At 35.8% G+C, this 18,559-nt stretch overlaps 1 protein-coding gene across 9 annotated transcripts in view; it reads right to left on the bottom strand.

Annotated features, from left to right (window-relative positions):
- Nucleotides 1–18,559, bottom strand: part of HACL1 (2-hydroxyacyl-CoA lyase 1) — a 93,584-nt gene that overhangs the window by 68,114 nt on the left and 6,911 nt on the right. For 7 of the 9 annotated variants that reach the window (XR_009261741.1, XR_009261742.1, XM_058729839.1 and 4 more), the window contains 8 exons: nt 17,663–17,703; nt 16,957–17,037; nt 14,751–14,823; nt 12,046–12,123; nt 11,140–11,234; nt 9,012–9,124; nt 8,157–8,292; nt 286–391 (listed from right to left, as the gene is read on the bottom strand). Coding sequence is in view for 7 of the 9 variants with exons in the window: in XM_058729839.1 (XP_058585822.1) it covers nt 286–391; nt 8,157–8,292; nt 9,012–9,124; nt 11,140–11,234; nt 12,046–12,123; nt 14,751–14,823; nt 16,957–17,037; nt 17,663–17,703 (723 nt within the window). In the remaining 2 variants the exon portion in view is untranslated. The remainder of the gene's footprint in view (nt 1–285; nt 392–8,156; nt 8,293–9,011; nt 9,125–11,139; nt 11,235–12,045; nt 12,124–14,750; nt 14,824–16,956; nt 17,038–17,662; nt 17,704–18,559) is intronic. The other 2 variants (XM_058729840.1, XM_058729843.1) reach the window with 2 other exon arrangements.

The raw sequence follows: 18,559 nt of genomic DNA, 5'->3' as shown, positions 1-18,559 counted from the left end.
CATTGTACTCAAACCCCTTCTGTCTGCCTTTAAATATACTTGAACTATGAAGAAGAGGCAAATTATGCTTTTCAAACTATTTAAAACTTGGTTTTGAAAGGTTTTCTGGTTAGAAGTAAAGTGGCACATTATGTTTCATAGGCTTGAAAAGGCAGCTTACTTTGGTACCTGTAATTATGTTAGACGATAAAAATCTACAAAAGCCAAGAAGAAAGCGGAGCTGGCAATAGCTGAGGACAATAAGTCACAGATAGCTCTGGTTTTAAATCTCGGCACTCTGAGTACCTGGATAAACTTCACATCTGGCTGGTATCTTGGAGGCAGTCCAAAATGCAAAATCCAATTTAATCGGGCACCAAATAACACAATTACATCAGCAAATTGCAAAGCCCTATTAAAAAGAAAAATCTGTTTAATACAAAAAGTATGTATCTATTATTTCTTATTTGAATTATTCTAAAATCATTTTTTAAATATTTATAAAAGTTCAAATGATTTGGAGGTTATTTTATTCTAGTTTTCAGAATCAGCTTCTAGAGTAAATTTGAATTTTCAAACCAAAATAATTTATGAAGCCATTCTATTTAAATAGTAATCTACAAGGTAAAATAAGTAGAAAAATATTATATAAGACTATACCTATTTCATTGTTTATTTTTTATCATTAGAAAAATTATTATAAGTCTACTGTAGATAATGTGGAAGAATAGAAACAGTATAAAGAAAAAAAACCTCATGCAGTAATACTATCGACTTGAAAGCTATTGTCAGTAGTCTGGTATATTTTCATCTCTAGTCTTCTTTCTATGCAAGCGTATTTTTACATAGTTGAGCTTATATGCTATAATACTGTCTCATGCACTTTTGCTTATTATTACGTTTTCCTTATCATTAGGTTCTTAAAATTTTTATCATTTTTATTATTTTTATGCTCTATTTATATATTTTTTTAGTAATCTCTATACCCAGCGTAGGTCTTGAACGCACAACCCTGAGATCAAGTCGCATGCTCTTCTGACTGAGCCAGCCAGGCACCCCTTAAATACAATTTTGAAAGGCTGCATATTTTGCAGAACACATATACCAAATTTATTAAATCTTTTAATTACTGGATAATCTGTTATTAATAGTACTGGGTTGCACATCTTTATGCTTAAATCTTTTTTTTATGTTTACTTATTTTGAGAGAGAGAAAGTGAGCAGGGGAGGGGGAGAGAGGGAGGGGAGAGAGAACCCCAAGCAGGCTCCACGCTCAGTGGAGCCTGAGCCTGAGCCGTTATCAAGAGTCGGATGTCTAACTGATTGAGCCACACAGGCGCCCCTACACTTGAACATTTAATGCATGTTTCATACTGATTCCTAGAAGCAGGTATTTGTAAGACAATTGATTCATATTCCCAAAATGCTTTCAAAAATATTTACCAAATGTATTAATAGTTTTATTTTATATATCTTAATATCCTTGTCAATACAATGAATTTTTTAAAAATAATTTTTACTTTGACATGCACACTGATGTTAACATAGTCATCTTTGCTTTGTTCTTACCTCATACACCTTTGCTTACTTTATGCTGTATCATTTGCTTCAGATGTTGTTCTTATATGTAACTGTCTTTTTATTGATCCAATCAATAATGTTTCTACCTTTCTACAGAAGGATTTATATCATAACTGCTATGGGGTTCTTTTTTCACTTCTCATTTTTCTGCTTCTTGGCTGTTTCCCTTTTATCCTACATTTTTCTATAGGGGATCTATTCTTTTGCTTTTGTCTTCTTCAGTGAGGATATCATACATGAAATAGCATTTTCATATACTGTATTGGTCCTGTGGGACCCAATTTAACAGATAAAAACTGCAATTAGAAGAATAGATTTGCTTATTGATACTTGATAATATTGATTCGATTATTTATGACTGCTTGGAATCTTTTTTACACTATTAACTTCTTTTTTCAAGATAAATATTCTTCATTGTTATTCTTTTTTAATTTACATCCAAGTTAGTTAGCATACAGTGCAATCATAATTTCAGGAATAGAATCCAGTGATTCATCCCCTACATATAACACCCAGTGCTCATCCCAACAAGTGTCCTCCCTAATGCCCCTTGCCCATTTAGCCTATCCCCCAGCCACAACCCTCCAGCAATGTTGTTTGTTCTCTGATTTTAAGAGTCTCTTATGGTTTGTCCCCCTCCCTGTTTTTATATTATTTTTGCTTCACTTCCCTTCTGTTCATCTGTTTTGTATCCTAAATTCCATGAGTCATATATTTGTCTTTCTCTAATTTCACTTAGTATAATGCGCTCTAGTTCCATCCATGTTGCAAATGGCAAGATTTCATTCTTTTTGATCAAGTAATATCCCATTGCATATATATACCACATCTTCTTTATCCATCAATGGACATTTGGGTTCTTTCCACATTTTGGCTATTGTCGATAGCTCTGCTATAAACATTAAGGTGCATGTGCCCCTTCAAAACAGCACTCCTGTATCCTTTGGATAAATACCTAGTAGTGCAATTGCTGGGTCATATGGTAGTTCTATTGTTAATTTAATATAATTTATTGTCAAGTTAACTAACTAAAACCAAGTGTGCTCTTGGTTTCAGTGGTAGATTCCCATGATTCGTCGCTTATATACAACACCCAGTACTCATCCCAAGAAGTGTGCTCCTCAATGCCCATCACCCATTTTCCCCTCTCCCCCCCGCCATCAACCCTTAGTTTGTTCTCTGTATTTAAGAGTCTCTTATGGGTTTGCCTCCTTCTCTGTTTGAAACTATTTTCCCCCTTCCCTTCCTCCATGGTCTTCTGTTAAGTTTCTCAAGTTCCACATATGAGTGAAAACATATGAGATCTTTTTCTGACTTAGTTCACTTAGCATAATACCTCCAGTTCCATCCATGTTGTTGCAAATGGCAGGATTTCATTATTTCTCATTGCCAAGTAGTATTCCATTGTATATATAAACCACATCTTCTTTATCCATTCAGCAGTTGATGGATATTTGGTCTCTTTCCATGATTTGGCTATTGTTGAAAGTGCTGCTATAAACATTGGGGTACAAGTGCCCCTATGAATCAGCACTCCTGTATCCTTTGGATAAATTCCTAGTAGTGTTATTGCTGGGTTGTAGGGTAGTTCTATTTTTAATTTTTTGAGGAACCTCCACACTGTTTTCCAGAGTATGGAAAACTACATCCTGAAGTCCAGAATTGTGATGCCTCCAGCTTTGGTTTTCTTTTTCAGGACTGTTTTGGCCATTTGGGGTCTTTTCTGGTTCCATACAAATTTTTAGGATTGTTTGTTCTAGCTCTGTGAAGAATACTGGTGTTATTCTGATAGGGATGCACCGAATATGTAGATTGCTTTGGATAGTATCGACATTTTAACAATATTTGTTCTTCCAATGCAGGAGCATGGAATATTTTTCCATTTTTTTGTGTGTCTTCTTCATTTTCTTTCATAAGCTTTCTATAGTTTTCAGTGCATACATTTTTCACTTCTTTGGTTAGGTTTATTCCTAGGTATTTTATGGGTTTTGGTGCAATTGTAAATGGGATCGATTCCTTGATCTCTCTTTCTGCTGCTTCATTATTGGTGTATAGAATAGAAATACAACCGATTTCTGTGCACTGATTTTATATCCTGCGACTTTGCTGAATTCACGGATCAGTTCTAGCAGTTTTTTGGTGGAATCTTTTGGGTTTCCCACATAGAGTATCATGTCATCTGCGAAGAGTGAAAGTTTGACTTTCTCCTTGTGGATCTGGATGCCTTTTATTTCTTTGTGTTGTCTGATTGCTGAGGCTAGGACTTCCAACAGTATGTTGAATAACAGTGGTGGGAGTGGACATCCTTGTCGTGTTCCTGACGTAAGGGGAAAAGGTCTCAGCTCTTTCCCATTGAGGATGATATTAGTGGCAGGTCTTTCATATATGGCTTTTATGATCTTGAGGTATAATCCTTCTATCCCTACTTTCTTGAGGGGTTTTATCAAGAAAGGATGCTGTATTTTGTCAAATGCTTTCTCTGCATCTACTGAGAGGATCATGCGGTTCTTGATCTTTCTTTTATTAATGTGATGTATAACACTGATTGATTTGCAGTTATTGAACCAGCCCTGCATCCCAGGTATAAATCCCACTTGATCATGGCGAATAATTCTTTTAATGCACTGTTGGATCCGGTTGGCTAGTATTTTGTTGAGAATTTTTGCATCCATGTTCATCAGGGAAATTGGTCTGTAGTTCTCCTTTTTAGTGGGGTCTTTGTCTGGTTTTGGAATCAAGATAATGCTGGCCTCGTAGAATGAGTTTGGAAGTTTTCCTTCCATTTCTATTTTTTAGAACAGCTTCGAAAGAATAGGTGTTAACTCTTCTTTAAATGTTTGGTAGAGGGGCGCCTGGGTGGCTCGGTCAGTTAAGCTACCGACTTCGGCTCAGGTCATGATCTCATGGTCCGTGAGTTCGAGCCCTGCGTCGGGCTCTGTGCTGACAGCTCAGAGCCTGGAGCCTGTTTCAGATTCTGTGTCTCCCTCTCTCTCTGCTCCTCCCCTGTTCATGCTCTGTCTCTCTCTGTCTCAAAAATAAATAAACGTTAAAAAAAATTTTTTTTTTAAAAAAATAAATGTTTGGTAGAATTCCCCTGGAAAGCCATCCAGCCCTGGACTCTTGTTTTTTGGGAAATTTTTGATTACTGATTCAATTTCTTTAGTGGTTATGGGTCTGTTCAAATTCTCTATTTCTTCCTGTTTCAGTTTTGGTAGTTTATATTTTTCTAGGAATTTTTCCATTTTTTCCAGATTGCCTAATTTATTGGCATATACTCACAATATTCTCTTATTATTGTTTGTATTTCTGCAGTGTTGGCTGTGATCTCTCCTCTTTCATTCTGGATTTTATTTATTTGGCTCTTTTCCTTTTTCTTTTTGATCAATCTGGCTAAAGGTTTATCAGTTTTGTTAATTCTTTCAAAGAACCAGCTCCTGGTTTCACTGATCTGTTCTACTGTTTGTTTTTTAAATTTCAATAGCATTGAGTCCATGGGGGAGGGGAAGAAAAAAAAAAAAGAGGTTAGAGATGGAGAGAGCCAAAGCATAAGAGACTCTTAAAAACTGAGAACAAGCTGAGGGTTGATGGGGGAGGGAGGGTGGGTGATGGGTATTGAGGAGGGCACCTTTTGGGATGAGCACTGGGTGTTGTATGGAAACCAATTTGACAATAAATTTCATATTAAAAATAAATTTCAATAGCATTGATTTCTGCTCTAATCTTTATTATTTCCCATCTTCTGGTGGTTTTGGGGATTTGCTGTTCTTTTTCCAACTCTTTAAGGTATAAGTTTAGGTTGTGTATCTGAGACCTTTCTTCCTTCTTTAGGAAAGCCTGCATTGCTACATACTTCCCTCTTATGATGGCTTTTGCTGCATCCCAGAGGTTTTGGGCTGTCATGTTATCATTTTCATTGGCTTCCATGCACTTTTTGATTTCGTCTTTAATTTCTTGGTTAACTCATTCATTATTTAGTAGGATGTTCTTTAATCTCCAAGTATTTGTGGTCATTCCAAATTTTTTCTTGTGGTGGATTTTGGGTTTCATAGCATTGTGGTCTGAAAATATGCATGGTATGATCTAAGTCTTTTGTACTTGTCAAGGGCTGATTTGTGTCCCAGTATGTGATCTATTCTGGAGAATGTTCCATGTGTTTAATATTACCTTCTTAAACTTCTGATGGAATGAAGATAAACTTCAGCTCAAGCCAAGTTAAAATACAAATATATAAATATACACATGCACACACTAAAACCTTAACAGGCTAAGAATTTGGTTACTGTACAATGTATACCAATATGAAAAAAAAGTAAAGGTATAGTCTATACTTGTATAGATTAAGGTATAATCTATTTAAGATAGCATTAAATGAGCAAAAATTACATTCTAAAAACCCTCAATATTAATTTTAGTGTGTGCATGAGATTATGAAAAGCACCAAATGCATAACCATGGTGAACTCTGTACAGGGAGGAAGGAATGAGATCAGAAAAGCTATTCAGAGGACTACAAATGAATCTGTAATTTTTTTCTTTCCTAAAAAAAAAAAACAAAGCAATGACATATTACTTAATTACTTAATATTACATATTACTTAATAGATTACATTATATTTAATAAAGCTGAGTGGCAGTTATATAAGTGTTAATTAAATGATCTCTTATTTGTATTATTTAGAATATTTCATAATAAAGAAATTTCAAGAAGTTAAAAGAAAAATGTATAGTTTATCAAAATGTATGTTTTAAAAATCTAAAAAGGAGAGACTTCTAGTGCCAGCCAAGACTGGGTAAGCCCACTATAGCCTAGCTCTCTAATCACAATGGAAAACTGGGAACAAAATATAAAAAGCAACTGCCTGAGGATTCTGAAAAGTAACCAATAGTAGATGGTGGGGGGGGGGGGAGAGAGGAGTCAAAGAAGTGACTCACACAAGGGGTGAGTTTCTAAGGTTTATTTCCCTCTCTTTTACTTTGTAGCTTTGACTCAGGGCGGTGCTGGTTATAGAACTGGAGGGTAACAAAAACTTGGGGAGAAACGTCTTTTTGGACAGGTGATCAAACAAAGGGACCCTGAAAGTCAGGGAGGAGCACGGCGGGGAGAAGTTCAGGTTTTTTTCTTTCTCCTGTTTTGCTCTCACAGCCATGCTCTGGGAGCGGCCCTCCTGCACAGCTGTATCATGGTAGATCCCCAGCAGCTAAAATTCTAAGAGAGACTTCATTTTTCAGGCAAGAAGAACCAGAAAAGGGGCCCCTTCGGACGGTGAAGAGTATGGGGACAATCCCCCTTACTTTTTATCTTTCTTTCTTTCTGTTACTTTGCCCCAAAGGCAGTTCTGTTTGTGCAGTACTATAAGGCAGCAGCAAGGGACTGCTGGAAAGGGCAGGGGGTGTCCTACAGAGTGTTACTCTGGGGAAAAGAAATCCCTAGTTCTGGAGAGGAACTGACACACAACTGGGGTTCACCCTTGGGCTTTGCATGTGTGGACAAACACAGCAAAGGCTTTGAAACTCAACTGACTCTGGAGCTACGGCCCCTCTAGTAAGACCTTGCAGTCTGAACCTAACCAGACTAACTGCTTGCTAAAACAAACAAAATCAACATTCAACAGAGGATGTAAATAGGACCTAGAATCTTGCGACTATGTAATACTTAAAATCTAGGATACATTCCAAAAATACTCAATATATGAAAGAACCAGAAAAATGTGACCAATTCTCAAAAGAAATGAAAAGAGACCCATTCTGTGATGACTCAGATAATGAAATGAGTAAACAAGGACATTAAAACAGCTATTATAATATGCTCCATAAAGTGAACAAAAATACTCTTCAAATAAATGGGAAGATAGAAGCTCTCAAAAGAGAAATATAAAATATAAAAGAGACAAAAGCATTGAAAAGAACTGAATGGAGAACACGGCATAATGTATAGAGCTATCAAAGCACTATGTTGTATACCTGAAACAAATGCAACATTGCATAGCAATGATATTTCAATTAAAAGGTAAATAAAATAAAAAATTTATTTAAAAATAAATAAAAATAAAACACATTTCATATAGGAAATTTCTAATAAACTACTTTAAAGATGAAAAAAAATTGAAAAGATATTTAGGGACCAATGGGACAGTATCAGAATGTCTACAATTTGCATTATCCCAGGAAAGGAGAAAGAGATTGGTACAGAAAAAATATTTAAGAAATAGTGGTCAAAAACTTTACAAATTTGGTGGAAGACATTAATTTACAGATTGGAGATTACAGAACAAGGATAAACTGAAAGAAAACCATGCCTAGACATATAATCAAACTGCTGAAAACCAAAAATAAAGAAAAAATCCTGCAAGCAGGCACAGGAGAACATACTACATGTAGGGGAACAAGGATTCAAACGACTACAGATTTCTCATCTGGAACCAGGAGGGTCAGAAGGCAGTGGGCAACATCTTTAAAGTGCTGAAAAGTCTAAAAATAAACAGGTGTGCTTAAAATTACATTTCAGAACTTCTCCTAGATTCATTAAAGTCACAAAATAATTTAAATGAGCTTAAAATCTGCCAGGCCATTGTACTTAAATTCTAGAATGCCACGCACCTGGATCTGGCAGCAGCCACACAGTTCGGATGGTTATCAGGGATAACACCCTTTCCCATGGGGGTGGGCAAAAACGGCAATTTACACCGCTCCACCAATTTCCTGATACCCTCCTCTGCACGGGCATAAGCAGCACCTACAAGAAATGCAAACATATTAGACAAGTCAGTTAAGCTCCAGGCACTGTGATTCTTAAAACAGTTCACATGAAATTGCTTTTAGAACTTCTCAAATTTTCTTCCTGGGAATCTATCTTAAAGCCTATATATGGAAGAGGCGTTAAGCACAAACATGTTTGTCACAACTATACTGAACAAACAAAAAAAAAATGGCAAAGATTTAAGTATCTACCAGTGAAGTATTAGTATATACATGAACAGACATTAAAATTATACTTAGGAAAAAAATTTAGGACGGAAGAAATGTTGTTATAATATTAAATGAAATAACCAATATAACTAAAACAGTCTATATGGTGTGATCACAACATACAAAATATACACACAAAAATGAATGTTTAAGATAGTTGTCTTTGGAAGAAGGGATTTCTTCTTTCTAATCTTCTGGATTTTCCAGCATTTTTAATAATGATCACATATTATTTTTATAGTGGAAGAAACCATAATTCATGCATAGAACTGAAGAAATATAATAGATATTCCCTTAAAAGGGTAAGATCTCTGGGCACTCTAGAATAATTCTGTGATTTCAAAATTAATAAATAATGCTAAATGGAAAGAACTCATACTCCAATTTTGAATATTAGATATGTTAATAAGTAATGAAGACAATTTCTAAACAGAATCAACATTCTTTTGACAGCTGGGCAAAGTTTAGAGTTCCAATCAATGCTACCTTTCCCGATGATAAGAAGGGGCTTCTTGGCATTTCTAATAACAGTTGCTGCCATACATATAGCGGAGGTCTCTGCCATACTAACAGGAGGTGGCATGCAACACTCCATGTACCTGGAAGTGAAGAGCTCTGTTCATTAAAAGAGGCAAGTTTTAAACTTTTGACTGTGAAAATAACAAATATATAAAAAGGTAGAAAAAAAGCAGTACAATAAACTCCATATATCCACCTGGTATATTCAACAACTTAGTATCATTTTACCACATTTGCTTCACACATACGCACACAAATATGTACATAAATTTGTTTCCTGAACCATTTTATTTTTTTTTTTTTTAGTTTTTAGTGTTTTATTTATTTTTGAGACAGAGACAGACAGAGTGCGAGTAGGGGAAGGGCAGAGAGAGAGGGAGACACAGAATCTGAAGCAGGCTCCAGGCTCCGAGCTGACAGCATAGAGCCCAACATGGGGCTCGAACTCATGAACCGTGAGATCATGACCTCAGCCAAAGTTGCTCAACCGACTGAGCCACCCAGGCGCCCCATTCCTGAACCATTTTAAAGAGAATTATAGGCAATTAAAAGCTTTTCCATGCAGCTCTAAAATATAAAGACTTTCTCCTATATAACCATAATGTCCCTATCACACCTAGTAAATTAAGTTATTGCCTAATACCATCTAAAACCAATCAAGTGAGTAATTCATTGACAGGAAATTTGAATCAATGGTTTTACATTGTAGTAACAGTTCTTGTTGTAATAATAGTAAAAACATGCTAAAAGCCAGTGTTTAATACTATGTGTCATTTAGTCTCATTTAATTTTCAAAACAATGAGGTTAGGCATTTTATTTCCATATCAGCACTGGGGGAAAAACTCAAAGTAATTTGCCCAGCGTCCCCAGATGGTATGTGGCAGAGACTGGATTGAACTAGGTCATTCTGTCTCCAAAGTCCATGCTTTTTTTTTTTTAATGTTTATTTATTTTTGAGACAGAGAGGGACAGAGCATGAACGGGGGAGGGGCAGAGACAGAGGGAGACACAGAATCGGAAACAGGCTCCAGGCTCTGAGCCATCAGCCCAGAGCCTGACGCGGGGCTCGAACTCACGGACCGTGAGATCATGACCTGAGCCGAAGTCAGATGCTTAACCGACTGAGCCACCCTGGCGCCCCAAAGTCCATGCTTTTAACTACCTCACTGTATTTCCATTCACTGGGAGAGTCAGTATTTTAGTATACAACATGCATTAGGAAAGAAATATTAAGTATAGTTAGCATAGAAATTTAAGTTATAGTTAAGTATTTCTAGACACCAAATCCTCAGTGTTTTCATTTATTTGAATAAACATTGCACACTGTACAAAATTTGAACATATAATACAAAAAAGACATTCAACCTTTACAAAAATTTTAAAGAAGGCTTACACAGTTAACTTACCAGAGACTCATCTCTGCCTTCCCTCCGCTCAATACTACATTTATCATGTTCAGGTATTATGCAGAGTAGATGACTCTCACCAAGAGAAACAACTCCTTGGTATACCGAATATACAGAAATGCACACCGTCTCTCTGTAGTCACTGGAGAACCACTGGGTCCACAACAGCAAGAATATACTAAATGGTACCCAGGGTGATGCATTAACCTAAGTATCCATCCTTATCTGAGGTGACTTTGATCCCAGTGAAAAATGTTTCCTATACTCTTTATTCACCCAGTGTTTATTTAAGGAAGAAGGGAACATGGCAAATCATAGTAACACCTGAGTTGGAATATTTTTAAATCACAGAGACAGACAGAAAGACTAAAATTTTTTATGCCGAGTCCTAAAGAATTTTTCAACAGTCGCCTTATCTCTTGGCTTACACTATGAAGACTCTATATAACCCCTACTACATTGATGGTGATGTATTATTTATAGCTATTAGAAGAATAATTTAAAATGAGTGTTCAGAAAGCTCCAGGCCTTTGGCCAGGATTTAGTTTAATTATTAAATTGTCAAAAGTTAAGACAAATGAAGATTAATTTATAAACTGCTAAGTAATCTGTGAAAAAGTTAAACATTATAATAACACAATTAAGAAAGAACTCCAGTGTTCTTATTACCCAGTGTTCTATTCCTTACCTTACAGAATTCACATTCACCTGCAAGTTCACAAAATCTGCAGGTATGTCAACATAACAAGCACCTGGACGACCATAAATGCTGCTTCTCACTGCCTAAATTTATTACAAACAGAAGAATATATTTTAAAACTCTCATTACATAATTGAAATACATAATTCACTCAAAGATAATTAAAATTGTGAAAGGAATATGATTTTAATTTTTCTGGACATCCTTAGCTGGAGAAATAAACAATTTTAACTAAAACTGAAATGCCCTCGATTGAAATATATATTTTAAAAGTATTTTTTTAAAGGGCAGAGATATGAAAGAAAATGCTCGCCAAAGGTTTTAAAATTCATGTTGTAGCACCCATTGGTCTTAGAAATTACCCACCAAGCTCTGCCTGCCAAGTCTTTACTCTGTAACATGTACTTTTCCCTGCTTCCTAATCCTAAAGACTTGGCCAACTGTGATGTTATAATATGTATCACGTGGTTTTGAAACAGCTCAAGCATAACTCCACATACCAATGTTGGCCAACTAAAATTACTTTATCATACGCTGTTTAATCAACTAAGACACAGTTTTATATACATTAGTATAATTTTCAAACATAATCTTTTGGAAAAGCATGACAGAAAGGGAACTCAGGGTCTCCTTTTATCTTTCTTTTTACTTTTCTGTAATTAAAAAATAATAATGTAAAAAACTTAAGGAGAAACTTTTTTCAAAAATTATTTATCTCTGTGTCTATAATTAAATGACAGCAAAATTAAAATATACATAGCTCTTTAACTGTATCATTTTTGACTCCCTGAATATATACTAAATTGTTGCTCATTCTATTGAGAATAAAAATAACAGGTGTGAGCAACTGAGAAAAACCAGTTGACTTGGAGGACCTGTAATTAAATACTTTACCTTCTCAATAATAGAGGGAATAGTCTCTATGCTGCTTGGCCGGGCAGAGAACTTGCTATATAATCTACAAGCTTCAACCTATATGCAGAAAGAAAATCCCTTAAAATTCAGCTTAAAGATCATATTACTCTTCTGAAGGAAGACAAAACGTTAACTCATTACTTCCTATTATGTTTAGAGAAAAGATGGAGAAAATACATTACTTGGGCTGTTTCTGTAAAGCCTACGCAAAGCACAATCAAATTTAAATCTCGGTATGATTCAGACAGTAAATAAAAAACAAGACACCATTTTCATTTCTCAGACTAGCAAAAAAGAAAAGAGTTTGATAATATTCAGCGTCTACCTCCACACAGGAAAACAGGCACTCTCCTAAGCTGCTGGTGAAAGTCTAAATAGAAGGGAAGTTGATCATGTCCACTAAAAATTAAAATGAGCATATCTTGGACCCAAAAATTACATAGCCAGGAATACAAAACTTCATCTGTTTCACGTTGTTACAATGATAATCTATCCTTACGTTTCTGCCAATTTTCCTGTTACATATTTTACTGCTATGCTGTTCGGGACGTGTCAGTTCAGTATTGTAAATTTTTCACTGTTTAAGGTTCCCTGAGGCATTATATAGAAATGGTGTCTCTTGATACTTTTTGGTAGGAAGTCTATGGAACAGTTGGTAGTCTTAGTCCCACAAGCACAAAGGAATTAAGATTTTCAGTCTCTTCCTGGTCATGGCAGTATTTCCACAAAAACAGAATTTAGATTTTAAATCAAATGTGGTGATCTTTCTCTTCAAATTTCTCATTTCATCTAATAAACTTATTTCATCTTCCTTTTCAGGAAAAAAATATCTGCAATGGACATTATCTCTGCTTTCTTTTCATCTATAAAGTTTCTATAGCAATCTGAAATTTCCTTTTAAATAACTTATCTGCTCTACTTATCTCTCAAATATATCAGCATCTTTTATTTTAATTTTTTAAAATGTTTTTTTTTTTTTTTTTTTTTTGAGACAGAGAGAGACAGAGCATGAGCAGGGGAGGGGCAGAGAGAGAGAGAGACACAGAATCTGAAACAGGCTCCAGGCTCTGAGCTGGCAGCACAGAGCCTGACGCGGGTTCGAACTCATGGAATGTGAGATCATGACCTGAGCCGAAGTCAGACGCCTAACCAACGGAGCCACCCAGGCGCCCCATCAGCATCTTTTAAATAGCCACTGTTATTCTTTGCCATTAACGAAGTAAAACTTCAATTCCCTTTTAAGAGGACAGAAATATAACTTTTGCATCAAACTATGCCAAGATCTAAAATTTTACAATGATTTAAACCATATATAGGGGCGCCTGGGTGGCGCAGTCGGTTAAGCGTCCGACTTCAGCCAGGTCACGATCTCACAGTCCACGAGTTCGAGCCCCGCGTCGGGCTCTGGGCTGATGGCTCACTGATGGCTCAGAGCCTGGAGCTTGCTTCTGATTCTGTGTCTCCCTCTCTCTCTGCCCCTCCCCCGTTCATGCTGTGTCTCTCTCTGTCTCAAAAATAAACCATATATAAAATTCTATGTTTATATTCTGAGGTTCTCACAATGACTTATGATTAACCAGTAGACTCTGCCTAATGGTTTTAACTTTGCTCATAACTTTGTACTATGAATGGGTAAATATATGCTTAAGAGTTAATCATTCACTCTCATCTATTTGTTTCTACAATGATTCTTAAACCTGTAGCATTTTGTTTTATGCAACTATTTATGAATACCTCTGTTGCACCTGTATTAAATATGTAGAAAAGCAAAAAAAAAAAAAAAAAATCCCACTATACCATCTTGTTGACAAATTCTTTTAAGTTTTTAGAAATTTTTAAATATTTTCTTTCCTCAGCTTTCTAAGATAAAAATGAACTTGTCCAGAGTCTACTGACCGTCATTTTATTTTTTACTGACAGTCATTTTAAGTAGGATTTTTCCTCTCAATTTTTTACTTCCTTAAAGTTTGAGAGGCATTGTCCTATACCATTTTTATTCCTGCATCTTTAAGACTTATTTTCAGAGTGTAAAAGCCTGTTAAAAAGATGTATTTCTTAGGGTGCTTGGGTGGCTCAGTCGGTTAAGTGTCTGTGCAGACAGCTCAGAGCTTGGAGACTGCTTTGGATTCTGTGTCTCCCTCTCTCTCTGCCCCCGCTCCCTGTCTCAAAAATAAACATTAAGGGGGGCGCCTGGGTGGCTCGGTCGGTTGAGCGTCCGACTTCAGCTCAGGTCATGATCTCACAGTTTGTGGGTTCGAGCCCCGCGTCGGGCTCTGTGCTGACAGCTTGGAGCCTGTTTCGGATTCTGTGTCTCCCTCTCTCTCTGCCCCTCCCCTGTTCATGCTCTGTCTCTCTCTGTCTCAAAAATAAATAAACGTTAAAAAAATAAATAAATAAATAAAAATAAACATTAAGGGGAAAAAAAAAAAAAAGATGTATTTCTTGGAAGACTGCTCCTAAGCAGGCAGAGCCTGAGCTTCTTTAATATCCACACTGAGATTATCTTGTAGTTAAGGAAAAATCACCTTTAAATTATCTCAAATATGTCTATTTTATTGTCATTGTTTATTTTACAGATAGGTTTTTATTTTTTCTCGTTAAATCTTTTTTTTTCTTCTCATTAAATCTTAATAGCATTGATTTATGCTACTAAACTCTGTAATAACAATTTTAGAGTTGGATACCTGAGGAAACTCCTGGAAGGCTCCCATAGTCTCCTGACTTCTTTCAGAAGAACCACCAATCACAATCAAGGGCCTGAAAAATTCGTTGTTTTAAAAGAGAATTACAAATAAGATAGACATGTAAAATACTGAGGAAAGTGCCCAATAAGTAAACAGCAATGTATGTTGACAGAGAAAATTTCAACAAACTAAATATTTAGTAGGCAACCGGATATGAGAGAACCCTTCTTTAATTCCTTAATTTCAGAAAAATCTGAAATTTATAGTAAATGCTTTTCCTCCATGCCTCCCTCTTCCCAAGTCCTTCTGGATATGATGCTAAATCTCTACGTGTGATAATGTAAAATAACTTTTTATGCCCTTCCCATTATTAGTCTTGGGATTAAGAGGAGGAAACAATTGTTTTTCACACCTTCCTAAGTGACTCTATTTGGAAATGATGGAGTGAAAGAAACTCCACACCAATAATCCAATCTTATCCTTCAAGGAGAAGAAAAGTTATGGCAAACTTAAAAGTTACAAAAAACAAAGTCAGGCCCTAAAGAAGGTAAAGAAAGAGAAAGACTAGGAAGGGAGAAAGAAGGCATATGTCAAGAAAGTGAACAATGCCCTCCTACTAGGACATTAGTCTAAATAACACTAAAATACTTAATCTTCTTTCATATTCCTAGTATTAAAGAAGATTAAATATTTTATGAATTGACTAGAACATAACCCCCCTCTAACATGATCTTATTGGCTAAAGCATGGATCTTTGATCTTCTTTAGTAACAGATTCATTTAAAACCATTTCCTCTAAGAACTGCAAGTTACAAATACTGTATATTTTCAATCTTTGGAGTTCTGTTGGGATTCCCTTTATGGCCTCCACATGGTTAGTTTTTACTTTTAAACTACTGTAAGAAGAAAGGAAAGAAGGCATCTGGCAAGAAAGCGGACAATGTCCTTCCTACTAGGACATTGGTGTAAATAATATCTAAATATTTACTCTTCCTTCATACTAGGATGATACTTCTTTGTATGAAGGAAGATTAAATGTTTTATGAATTGGCTAGCACATAACTCCTTTTATCATGACCTTACTGGTTAACCCCAAAGATGGGGTTAAGTGCAAGGTCAAAGAGTAAGTACTAAAGAGCTTATATAGCAAACTCAAAAAATCTAAGAATTTCAATTGTCTTGCTAGTTATGCAAAACAAGATAAAGAACGGGATACATTCTTACATTCTGAGCAGAGGTGTTTTAAAAATAATTCTGCACTTAAAGAGAACTGCACACACATTCACATATATAGAGAGACACATACACATACATATACACACACACTCCAAAATGTGTTGGTTTTTTTAAAGGTTTATACACAGTATAGTTTTAATGAGTTAAGCATAAGCCTGTTCCCACAAGCTTCTACACGTAAGTTTATAAACACTTCTATCTTAATGAAAGATGAATATGAATGACATGTTATACACTGTCTAGTGTCTATGAGTTAAACACAGAGCTATCACCATATGCTTCTACACATACGTTTAGAAACACATATCTTGGGACACCTGGGTGGCTCAGTTGGTTAAGCGTCTGACTTCAGCTCGGGTCACGATCTCACAGTCCGTGAGTTTGAGCCCCGCGTCGGGCTCTGGGCTGATGGCTCAGAGCCTGGAGCCTGCTTCAGATTCTGTGTTTCCCTCTCCTCTGCCCCTCCCCTGCTCATGCTCTGTCTCTGTCTCAAAAATAAATAAAAACATTAAAAAAAATTTTTTAAAGAAACACTTATATCTTTTTTATTTTTAGTAGGCTCCATGCCCAATGTAGGGCTTGAACTTACGACCCTGAGATTAAGAGTCCCATGCCTTACAAAATAAACCAGCCAGGCACCACTAGAAATGCTTATATCTTAATGAAGGAAGATGTTACTTGAAAGAAGGTTTATACACAAGGGAGACTTCATGAATTAAGCATACGTGTATTCCCATACGCTTCTACACATAAGTTTTCCAAAAACTCAAAAATGTGTTTACCTCTAAGTAAGATTACTGATATTTTTTTGTTGTTCTTCCTAATACTATTCTTAATTTAATTTTGTACCAAGCCATTCCCTCAAGCACCTGATTCCAGGTCTTCTCACACTAGATCACTGGTTGTTCCAGTAGGTAAAATCACACACTGACATTTAAGAAAATGTTTTCAGTAATAGCAATTTAATTACCAACAGTTCATGTTTGCATTTGCCATACCACCCAAAGCATGGATGAGACCTGGACCGGAAACAACAAGGCATACGCCAGGCCTAGAAGCAAAACAGAATTTATTTTATTAAAAGCAGGTCAAGTGGAACAGGTGATTATATCACTTTAGGGGGAAACATGGCAACTTTCTTGGACTTCAAAGGAAGGACATACAGGTCTTTACTACAATTGGTAAAGCAATTATTAGAATATTTTGTGAATTACAAAAGAAACAAAAGAAAGATTCTATCAGTCTTCCTGCAACAAAGAAGAGACCCATCATCTTCACACTATATTTCACTAACTTCTTCATATTTTGAACCTCTTCATATTTTAAAGAGGTTATATTTGGGGCCCATTGACTTAACTGCATACAAAAGCAAATTTTTGACGTGGAGTACATTTTTATGTGGAAAAATATCTTTAAAAAATTTTAATAGATAAATATGTCAATTGATATCTGACAGAAAGTAATTCTGAAATGGAATGATCTGCCTCAACTTTTTAAAAAATTTAATTTGAATGCTTTACCCTAGATGTGACTTTCTAACTTCAGAACACTCAAGGAAAAAGTATCTCCATATATAATTCAGTTTGCCATTTTATATTCACAAAGTAATTTCTTAAGAAACTCTGTTTAAGACAGCCTTTAAAAGAAACAGAAATAAAACATAGACTTGAGTTTACCTGCCTGTCAGATATCCAATCGCAGAGGCAGCATAACAAGCCTACAAAGAAAAAATACTGGGACTTAAGCATACTGGGATCATTACAGTAAGTACATGTATAAATATTTACTATTAAATAAAAAACTAGAACAGAGTGGTAAAGGAGGAAGTGGAATGCTTTCAGTTTTAACAAGTAATGTTCTACCTGTAAATTTCTTTTTTTTTTTTTTCTTCAACGTTTTTTTTTTTTTTTATTTATTTTTGGGACAGACAGAGACAGAGCATGAACGGGGGAGGGGCAGAGAGAGAGGGAGACACAGAATCGGAAACAGGCTCCAGGCTCCGAGCCATCGGCCCAGAGCCTGACGCGGGGCTCGAACTCACGGACCGCGAGATCGTGACCTGGCTGAAGTCGGACGCTTAACCGACTGTGCCACCCAGGCGCCCCAACCTGTAAATTTCAAGTAATGGCTTAGGTATCTAATCTAGCTCTTAGTGTTTCAAGGAATTTGTCTATATCATCTAGTTTATTAATAATATCCTCTTAGATTATTATTAATAATATCTGCAAGATCAACAGAAATGTTCTCCCTCATTCCTAATATTGGCAATTTATGTTTTCTCTCTTTTATTCTTCATCAGTCTTGCTAGGGATTTATCAAATTTATTAATCTTTTAAAAGAACCAATTTTGGGCTTTGTTGATTCTACTGTTAGATTCTACTGTTGTTTTCTATTTCACTGATTTCTGCTCTTGTATTTATTATTTTACTCCTTTCATTTTAGGTTCAGTTCGGTTTTCTTTCTCTAGCTTCTTAAAATATAAGCTTAAAGCATGGATTTTTAAAAATCTTCTTTGGTAATAGATTTACTTAAAGCTATTTCTTCTAAGAACTGCTTTAGCTCTACCTTACAAG

This window comes from Neofelis nebulosa, chromosome 5, assembly GCF_028018385.1.
Source record: "Neofelis nebulosa isolate mNeoNeb1 chromosome 5, mNeoNeb1.pri, whole genome shotgun sequence".
Lineage (NCBI taxonomy): Eukaryota > Metazoa > Chordata > Mammalia > Carnivora > Felidae > Neofelis > Neofelis nebulosa.
The sequence above is the reverse complement of the archived record's forward strand: the minus strand, read 5'-3'. Positions and strand labels throughout refer to the sequence as shown.